The sequence below is a fragment of the Chaetodon auriga genome, chromosome 7 (genome assembly GCF_051107435.1).
Source record: "Chaetodon auriga isolate fChaAug3 chromosome 7, fChaAug3.hap1, whole genome shotgun sequence".
NCBI lineage: Eukaryota > Metazoa > Chordata > Actinopteri > Chaetodontiformes > Chaetodontidae > Chaetodon > Chaetodon auriga.
In genome coordinates, this window is record NC_135080.1 from 2,262,419 (window position 1) to 2,271,929 (window position 9,511).

General features: G+C 45.1%; 2 protein-coding genes and 3 non-coding genes across 5 annotated transcripts; all 5 read left to right on the forward strand.

The window, feature by feature from the left end:
• The first annotated feature begins 919 nt into the window (after window positions 1-919).
• Window positions 920-5,258, forward strand: rps3 (ribosomal protein S3). The gene is made up of 7 exons (XM_076735848.1): window positions 920-974; window positions 1,918-2,048; window positions 2,264-2,357; window positions 2,950-3,044; window positions 3,604-3,791; window positions 3,964-4,167; window positions 5,186-5,258. The coding sequence occupies exons 1-6, from the start codon at window positions 945-947 to the stop codon at window positions 4,161-4,163; spliced, it is 738 nt and encodes a 245-aa protein (XP_076591963.1). The 5' UTR covers window positions 920-944; the 3' UTR covers window positions 4,164-4,167; window positions 5,186-5,258.
• Window positions 2,574-2,723, forward strand: LOC143323953 (small nucleolar RNA SNORD15). The gene has a single exon (XR_013077424.1). It is a non-coding gene; the product is annotated as a small nucleolar RNA SNORD15 (small nucleolar RNA).
• Window positions 3,260-3,409, forward strand: LOC143323952 (small nucleolar RNA SNORD15). The gene has a single exon (XR_013077423.1). It is a non-coding gene; the product is annotated as a small nucleolar RNA SNORD15 (small nucleolar RNA).
• Window positions 4,778-4,926, forward strand: LOC143323954 (small nucleolar RNA SNORD15). The gene has a single exon (XR_013077425.1). It is a non-coding gene; the product is annotated as a small nucleolar RNA SNORD15 (small nucleolar RNA).
• Window positions 5,259-5,845: 587 nt separating the features above from the next.
• On the forward strand, window positions 5,846-8,270 carry kctd14 (potassium channel tetramerization domain containing 14). The gene is made up of 4 exons (XM_076735767.1): window positions 5,846-5,910; window positions 7,157-7,381; window positions 7,539-7,673; window positions 7,797-8,270. The coding sequence occupies exons 1-4, from the start codon at window positions 5,857-5,859 to the stop codon at window positions 8,106-8,108; spliced, it is 726 nt and encodes a 241-aa protein (XP_076591882.1). The 5' UTR covers window positions 5,846-5,856; the 3' UTR covers window positions 8,109-8,270.
• Window positions 8,271-9,511: the final 1,241 nt, after the last annotated feature.

The window sequence follows — 9,511 nt, forward strand, 5'->3', positions numbered from 1 at the left end:
ATGCTTAACCCTACCCTTAACTCCTAAAACTAGGAGTTGATTATAATCTCATTATATCTTGTACTAAAAAGTGGCATAATTTCCATCTTTTTTTTTCTTTGCACAAATTCCTGCTTCATGTGACGATGCAGCTAAGATAAAATCAGTAAAGCATCACCAGACATTTGTTTACTAAAAGCAGATGTATTGATGTGGTAGTGATATTTTAATGCTTTTTTTAAAGCCCCAAACAATGGCCCCACTGAACTCTGGTGTTATATAACAGCAGAAACCACAATTTGCTGAGGTCTGAGGTCAAACAGTGAGCCTATCTTATATTGAAAGGTAAATCAGCCAAAATTAAATCATTTTCTAAAAATCAGTCAGTCTGAAGGTATAAAAAAAAGTCAAGCTGGCTCTCACATGGATGTCAGAACACATGCACAGTTTTATCATCTCTCTCAGTGTAGTCAGCCTATACGCCACTACTACTACACACCAGGACTAACTGACACCGTTTTTATACAAAGAAAGGAATAACTCAAGTTTTATGTTTGCCGAATTTAAGAGCGAACAAATAGTGAAGAATTTGTCGCAGTCTGCGTTTCACAAAATGCATAAACTTTCCCCTAACTCAATAACTCACAAAATTCTGTGATTTTCTAATGGAGTCTGGAACTGACTGCCACCTCAAATTACCCACGCGCAGGTTTTTCCTGTGTAGGACAGAGATCTGATCTCAGGACAGCGATTAAAAATAACTGGTGTCAAACATAAAGGAAAGGTCGTTTATTATCCGGATAACGTAGCAATTAACAAATATCATTTTAATACCAGGTGTAAATGGGGTGAAGGACCCTTTTCCAGCGGCGGCTTCGCAACACGTCACCGGAAGTTAGACATTTTGTTATAAATACATTTCCGCGTCTAGCAGCGGTCCTTTCCTGTCTACGGCCTGTCGAAAGATGGCGGTGCCAATCTCAAAGAAGAGGAAGGTGAGGACGAGTTTATCTTCGTTTTACGCACATAGACAACCGATTTATGTAGAAATGGAGGCGCGTTGATTAGGATAGAACCGTATCATATTCGCCCCGCTGTGAATCGAGCTTGTCCACCTTCAGTCCGGGGAGGATTAATCCAGATGCTACCTGCGCCGCGTCCTCCTCATTTGGCTAGCTAACATGGCTACGTCCGCCGCAGCCGGCTGTGAGCTATAAACCGGGTTTTACAGACGTTAGCTCCGCACTCATTTTACACTGCTATCCGGTTGTGTGCGAAGCGATAACAGCAGACTTTTAAATGTGTGAACTATCTCCACTCTTCTCTTCTTAAACGTAGTTTGGAGTCTTCTGGAGTTAAAGTGGTGCGTTTGCTTCATGAACGGGGACAGAAAGGGAGCTAACCAGCTAACCGACAGATATCTGGAAGTGTGACCAGTGTAATTTGATGTGTCCGTAACGTTTGATCGAAACATCTAATGGCAGGACAGCGCAGTTCATTTTGAATGGATGTAAACGGCTGACAGCAGCATCGTATTTGGATGTATGGGAGATAAATGCACCTCAAAACAGATTTCGACATGCTGTTATAGTATTTCTGCTAATTAAAGGAATAACTGCACATATTAAGTTGGCTAACTACACAGTCGACCCAGATAAGGGGCCAACCCTCACTACATCGAAATGAACAAGTATTGAAGAGGGCATGAGCAGTGTGTCAGGTTGGCTTTTTAGAGTGATGAATTGCAGCTCATTGACTCCATGAACGAGGACAGCCATCCTTCAAACCCAAGCCACCACCAACTGAAGCTTTGTAAATGAATCTGTCTGTGGAAGTACTGCTGTTATAATAACTGTCAGTGCCACTGATACCTCTAATAATGCAGAGTCCATATTTTCCTTCTGTCGATGATCACTGTTGTCCGTGTGCTCTTCGTAGTTCGTCTCAGACGGTATCTTCAAGGCTGAGCTGAACGAGTTCCTGACTCGAGAGCTTGCTGAGGATGGTTACTCCGGTGTGGAGGTGCGCGTGACTCCAACCAGGACAGAGATCATCATCCTGGCTACAAGGTGAAAGTCTAGACTTTGACTTGATTGATCACTTTGGTGTCAGGGAAATTGTCATGAGCATTGTGAAAACAACCGCCTGATTATTATCTAATGAAAATAATTATTAGTTGCAGATCTGCCATCGTATGACAAAAATGAACTTTGGATATGAGAGTGAACTTGTAGTTTTTGGTCAGCAGCCTTGTTTAATCCTGTGTGTCTTAAACTGTCTTCAGGACCCAGAATGTTCTGGGAGAGAAGGGCCGTCGGATCAGAGAGCTGACCGCTGTGGTCCAGAAGAGGTTTGGTTTCCCCGAGGGCAGTGTGGAGGTGAGGACACTCCTGTGAATGTGTTGGTCATTTGTTAGATGCCAAACCTTTTATATCCCTGCAAAAGTTGCTCATATCTCAACCAAAATGTCAGTCCACGCTGAGCTGGATTTCTTTCTTCGCTCAACACGACAATGAATATTCTCAGTGGAGTCTAACATGGAGACATCTTGTTTGTTAAAGTAAAAATGAAGCAAGCACAAAGGCTTGTCCTCCCTTCAGTGATGATACGATGACGAGACAGAGCAGGACTCACTCTGATTCTGCGGGTTACTGGTTCAGGCCCATGTTCTGTGGTTCTGCTCCAGTTCCTCAGAACAGGGAGTCTATTTCACATGAAGACACAGAGGCATTTGTCTGAGAAGGGTTGAGGCATCATTAGCGTATAGCACGTCCAAAAACGGATCCAAGGAACATTAACATTTCATTTACAGCAGTAGGATGCAGGTCAAATTCTTATGTCTGCATTTGATCGAATGTGAAATCATACTGGTCCCGTCTCAGCAATGGTCTGAGGACCCACTTTGGCCCCAACCTGTAGCTTTCATTGCAGCCTGCAGGGTGTTTGACTGAACTCTCTCCTCTCTGACAGCTGTACGCTGAGAAAGTTGCCACTCGTGGTCTGTGTGCCATCGCCCAGGCGGAGTCTCTGCGCTACAAGCTGCTCGGAGGCCTGGCTGTGCGCAGGTAAGCGCTGGTGTACGAGGGCTAGCAACAGTTAAAAAGTAGAAACATGAACTCAGGGAAAGTGGTGCGATGAAGGGACAACCCGGATTCCAAAAAATGTGTTCTCCAAGTATCTGATATGAAGCAGCTTGTAGTGAACTGGGTGTCAAAGGTGTGAAATTAGATTTAATGCATAGCTCTGAATAGTGATCTGAACGAGGGTTGGGTTTTTGTCCCTTCAGTGATGATACGATGACGAGTCGGAACAGGACTTAGTCTGATTCTGCAGGTTACTGGTTCAGGTCCACGTTCTGTGGCTCTGCTCCAGTTCCTCAGAGCAGGAAGTCCATTTTATATGAAGACATAGAGGCATTTGTCTGAGAAGGGTTGAAGCAGCACACCGCTGCTGCTGCTAAGTGCTTTAAGTGACGCAGTGGAAAAGTTAACGTAGAGATCATCAGTGCAGTAAATGTTTTGGACTCTTCACACACTTTCTGTTCATTTTCACCAGAAAAAATGAAAACAGCGACAGTAACTCTGAGTAAACTGTTGTGTTAATGCTGCTCTTACCCTCTTTCAGGGCATGCTATGGTGTTCTGAGGTTCATCATGGAGAGCGGCGCCAAGGGCTGTGAGGTTGTGGTGTCCGGAAAGCTGAGGGGTCAGAGGGCCAAGTCCATGAAGTTTGTGGACGGCCTGATGATCCACAGCGGAGACCCCGTCAACTACTACGTCGACACAGCAGTCCGCCACGTCCTGTTGAGGCAGGGTGAGTACAGCTCGACCAGGGACACAGCAGCAACATGAAAGAGATGACCGCTGTAGGTTTCTGCAAGGGCTCATGGGATCTTGGCGGAGGATATGTTTTTGTTTTAGCTTTGGACGTCATAGCTTTTCAGTGCTAATGCATGTTTATTGATGTGCTTGTTGGTTGTGTTCAGGTGTGCTGGGCATCAAGGTGAAGATCATGCTGCCCTGGGACCCCAGCGGTAAAATTGGCCCCAAGAAACCCCTGCCCGACCACGTCAGCATTGTGGAGCCCAAGGAGGAGACCCTGCCCACCACACCCATTTCTGAGCAGAAGGGGGCCAAGCCAGAGGTGCCCGTCATGCCCCAGGGGACACCTGTACCCACTGCATAAGAGGGTAAGGGACGGCAGCAGGCTGGGTTTCAGAGAGCAGAGGTCTCCACCAGGTGTCTCAGTGGAGATTTGTAATGTTTTTAATGAAAGTGTGTAACTGTCTGTCTGGGTTTAACTATATTAACTGAATGAGGAAACAAAATGGGACAATGGGTCCAAACCTCAGTTTAAATTTAAAACATTTAATTTTTGTTCTAAACACACAATACAACCCATATTCTCTCCTCCCCCAAACATAGATATGTTAGTTGTCAAGAAAAGACCCCCTCTTTTTCCTGTGTGGGTGGGTGGTGCCTAAAGCATGCTGAGCTGTACTGTGGAAACATAATAATCAATAATGGCTCATTATTATCAGTTCTAATAATTGATGTCTCTAGAGTACAAATGGAGCCACCACAGCTGCTTCCTTACAGTTTAATGCCTTTTTGGTAATTGGTTGACTGAAGCTCGTGCTGTTTGTCATGACAGTGATCTGGATGTTTTCAATGTGGGAAAACTTGAAACAGGCCTGAACTGTGATGTAGGTGGTGCTACATTATGGCTAATCTTAATTTGAGGATGTCCATCCAATAATATCAGGCAGGCAACAAACAAAAACTAGTCCGTTTTTGTCCCTTCAGTGAGGAAACGATGACGAGTCGGAACAGGACTCGTCTGGTTCTGGTGGTTCCTGGTGCAGATTCACGTTCTGTGGTTCTGCTCCAGTTCCTCAGAGCAGGAAGTCCTTAACGGTTGAAGACATCGAGGCATTTGTCTGAGAAGGGTTGAAGCCACACACAAGCCTGTTTTTTAAATAACTGAAATGGCACCATTTTAACATGAGATTGCTTTAAACTTTAAAAAAAATCAGTGTTTGTATTGTGGACGTCAAATCAGTTAAAGTGGGAAATCAAACTGAACCTGTTCAGTTTGACTTTTCAAAGTCTTTGTAGAGTCGAGACGTTTTTGCCTTTTGACTAAAACCATTAATTGGTTTTATTGTTTAAAGTTTTTTTTTAATTCTGACTTTTGTCTTTTCACAGGTTTTCAAGTGTTCGCCAGATGGAAGCAGGACCCTTGTTTTGTGTACAAAAACAATAAAATCTGGAAAATACATTTAATGTGTTGTGGTCGCTTTTTATTGTTCAGTTTTGTAACGATAGAGTTGAAGTTAGTTCACTGGGTGAGCAAATGTTTGACTAAATGTGAAGCAGAAACAAAACACATGAACAAACGAGTGTTTACTGCAGCCGCTGATACTTAAGTACTTCATCCTTTAGAGTATTTCTGTCAGACGCACCATTTGCCATCCACATATAGCGGTAACCCAAGAGTCGATAAGTGACGGTTTAGTCACATGATAACGTACCTGACAGGACATGAGTCACCTGCTCTCCTCGCTGTCCTCACTGATCTGTGGTCAAAACAAGCAGATTAAAACAAAATGCATCACATACAACATAAAACTATTACGATAATCCTGTACAGGTGTGTTACAGGTAAAGTTATGAAGTGCTCCCATTGGCTAATTAGCATAATTACATGACGTAACGTGATTCTAAGATGACGGAAAAATGGCCTCAGATTTTGCTTCGGAGTGACTCATTTTCGCATTAAAACACCAGGTCCGGGTTAGGCCACGCCCCCTGGCTCCTACCTGTTCAGCAATGTAAAAAAAGTCCCATTTCCCACCTGGACAAACACTGAAGTCAGGATGAGTCTGCCGGACTACAGATCATCTGAAAAAGCGTCTTCACACGCAGTTTCTGTAAGAAAAACTCACTTTTAACATCAGTTTGGATTTTTAGTGAAGCGAAACTAAACTTTGTACCTGTTTACTGCCTGAACAGGTGGCTGCAAACACTGCCTGCATAATGAACTGAGTATTATTTTCTTGTTTTTTGGCATTTTTCGGGTTTAAGTCTGTTTTGAAGCGGTGAAACAGGCCGCAGTTCTGCAGGAATCTGGAATCCAACTTCGAGGAAACTCCCGAGTTAATCTGCCGAGACCGAAGTGAAAGTTTGCGTGTCGCAGGATGGACTACTGACATGTTTATCAGACGGAATGTACATTTTAAATACATTAGATGTTGTGGTGTAAAAAGTACAATGGTTCCTTAATTAATTAGTAAATGTGTTTCCCCCTCGTGCTGTGAACACTTGATGTGCGGATATTGACGTTCACAGACCTTTATTTTGAAATGTCTGATTTGTTTCCGCTTCCTACTTTTAGCTTTGCCTTGTTTCGTCTCTGCTAGCGTTATGTCACGGACGATTTAAGTTTTAATATTATCGCTACAAGGTCCAAAAAGTCAAGAAACTCGACCCAGTCTCTGTTTTCCATGGTGTTGCACTGTTTATTCAGTGTTAAGTGTATTAAGTGAACCGCTCTAATGTGGTAAAGTGCCGTTTCAGTAGTTAGCCTTTGAGCTAACTGGCTAACCCCGGTAGCTTCCGCTGTATTACAGAGCAGATGAGAAGCAGGGGAAGTCACAGTAACGGTACTCGATTTGAGACAAGAGTGGATTATTAATGTAATCCGTCTCAAACCACAGATATCTGCGTTTTATAAATACACCCAACAAGAAGCTTCATCTGCCCACAGGATCAGTTGTGTTCTCTGTAGTTCACACAGTAAACACACGTCACAAGTTCACAAACCCCCCAAATCAGCATCTAAATTAAACCAGACTATTTGACTGATAATGAAAATAATCATTAGCTGCCGTCCTAGGTTTCATGTTAAATGTCACCCATCACGTGACAGCACCTACATACCTGTAATGATCTGATGTCTGGAAGGTGACATCTGTGGACACTGAGCACCTGCTGTCCCTTTACCACCGTGTCTCTAACATTAAACAAGCTGCTGGTTTGGTGAGATCTTCTCCAGGATGTTAAAACAAAGCCACTAACAGCTGTCTGTCCAGCAGCAGCGCACACCCCCCGAGCAGACAGGCAACAAAGGGGGACAGTTTCATGAAGCTGAAATAAATGACTTATCTGTCCCTGCAGAACTCTCCAGTCGTGCAGTTAAATGTCGGGGGTCACCTGTTCACCGCCTGTCTGAGCACGCTTAGGAAATACCCCGACTCCAAGCTGGCTGAGCTGTTCAGTGGGCAGCCCAAACTCTGCACCGATGCTCAGGGACGCTGCTTCATCGACCGTGATGGTTCCCACTTTGGAGCCGTCCTGGAGTTCCTCAGGTCAGACTGGCTGCCCACAGAGAACATCCAGGAGGTATGAGAAGGCCTCAGCCTGATGCAGTGTCCTGATGCCTGCTTTAAAGTCGCAGGAGTCCTCACTGACAGTTCACTGGTATTTAAACACAACCCGTCAAACAGATGTGTACTGCATGAACCACTGTGTGTGTGTGTGTGTGTGTGTGTGTCTGCAGGTTCACAGGGAGGCCGTGTACTACAACATCAAACCACTGATCAAACGTCTGGAGGAAACTCCTCGGCTGTTTGGAGAGCTGGTGGGGAGGCAGCAGTTCCTCTCCAGAGTCCCGCACTACCAAGAAAACATCGAGGTCAGAAACTCACCGATGAAACGACCTGAAGACCTTTAAAGGTCCCGTGAGCAGAATCTGTGGTGAGGCTGCTCTGGTCGGAGTCTGTTTGTTGATGAACGCTATCCTTCACTTCTCCTCCAGGTGCTGATCCGCATCGCCAGAGCCGAGGCCATCGCCGCCCGCCACTCCACCATCATCATCTGCGTGCTGCGGACGGAGGAGGATTTGGGTTTTTACGACAATGCCATCAACAGCCTGGAGGCGGATAAGGAGTCGGTGGTGACGTTCGGACCCTGGAAGGCCGCCCCATCCGTTAAAGACCTGCTGGACTGTGTGCAGATGGACATCGAGCGTCAGGGCTACAGGGTGAGCGTCCAGCCTCACGTCATGGAGAAGAGCTTCCTGTCCAGGAGCTACGACTACTTCTACAAAGTCATATTCACCTGGTGGTGATGAGAAGGGAAAGCTGATCCTAAAAAGACAAGAAGAAGAATTTGTTAAAAGCTGCTGCATGTTTTTTAAAGTCTGTTTATGGTGATTTTGACCAGCAGGGGTCAGCAGAGCGTCTGTAGAATGAGTTTGAAAGGCAGCTGAGGTGTGAGGTCCAGCAGAGCATTTAGAGATCCTTCCAACATTAATCTAGGTGCTTATAAATATGAGTATTGTTCCAGATCCTGTGTGATGTCAATGAAGCTATGTTGTGCTGCTGTTACATTATAATAAACAACAACACCGTTTCAGTTTCTTTTATCACTCTCAGAGTTTGATCTGGTTTCTTTTGTGCACACATCAACCTGAACAGATGGACAGTATAACACAAGCTCATCACATCCAGTCTGTGTCGACCACAGTCGACTGTGCGGCCCGAGTTTGAAGTGTTACATCTGATGACGTTATGCAGGCGTTATGTGTTCAGTCTCGCCTGAAAGTACATTTGGTGTGAAATACTTCACAGTTCTGGGTGATACATTGTACGAAGGGAAATTCAGTCAGCGAGGAAAGCACTGCGTCATACACACAAGATTGGGCAACCCACGACCCAGATTAAAGAAGCACAAAGGTCATAGAAGACAAAAGCTGAAGCAGCGTCAGCAGAAAGCAGAGCAGCTGCCTCAGTGTTCACCACAGTGCAGCGCAGGGTATCGAACAGCCACCGTACCTTCATGTCAGACCGCTTCCTGTGTGATCAGTGTGTGAAAAACAACAAACAGTGGGAACAAACACAGTCATGTGGCAGAGAGGCCGGAGATCAGATCAGCGTGTGGTCATCAGAAGCAGAATCAGAAAAAGCTTTATTGCCAAGTACGATTTTACACATTCGAGGAACTTGTTGTGGTGAAGTTGGTGCATGACACATGTACTAAAAATAAGAGTACAAAATATAACAATATAAATATATATACACGTCTGTTTTGTTTGTTGTTATTATTGTTTGTTAGTATTGTTTTTTCCGGAAACACAGCAGCCAATCACCTTCTCTGCAGACCGAATGACACGCTGCAGTCTGCCCTTGTCCTTGGCGGTGGCAGCAGCGTACCAGATGGTGATGGAGGAGGTGAGGATGGACTCAATGATGGCTGTGTAGAAGTGCACCATCACTGTCTTTGGCAGGCTGAATTTCTTCAGCTGCCGTAGGAAGAACATCCTCTGCTGTGCTTTCCTGATGAGGGAGCTGATGTTCGGCTCCCACTTGAGGTCCTGGGAGATGATAGTTCCTCCACAGTGACAACAGTGGAGTCACAGAGGGTGATGGGGGCGGGTGAGGCTGAGTTCTTCCTGTTGTCCACAACCATCTCCACTGTCTTTAGAGCGTTGAGCTCCAGGTTGTTCTGGTTGCACCAGGTCACCAGATGGTC

Excerpts from the sequence above, each read along its gene's own strand:
- rps3 (XM_076735848.1), top strand. The coding sequence starts at position 945 with ATGGCGGTGCCAATCTCAAAGAAGAGGAAG. Across the intron at positions 2,049-2,263 it reads ATCATCATCCTGGCTACAAG|GACCCAGAATGTTCTGGGAG; the intron begins GTGAAAGTCTAG and ends AACTGTCTTCAG. Across the intron at positions 3,045-3,603 it reads GGAGGCCTGGCTGTGCGCAG|GGCATGCTATGGTGTTCTGA; the intron begins GTAAGCGCTGGT and ends ACCCTCTTTCAG.
- kctd14 (XM_076735767.1), top strand. The coding sequence starts at position 5,857 with ATGAGTCTGCCGGACTACAGATCATCTGAAAAAGCGTCTTCACACGCA. Across the intron at positions 5,911-7,156 it reads CGTCTTCACACGCAGTTTCT|AACTCTCCAGTCGTGCAGTT; the intron begins GTAAGAAAAACT and ends CTGTCCCTGCAG. Across the intron at positions 7,674-7,796 it reads ACTACCAAGAAAACATCGAG|GTGCTGATCCGCATCGCCAG; the intron begins GTCAGAAACTCA and ends CTTCTCCTCCAG.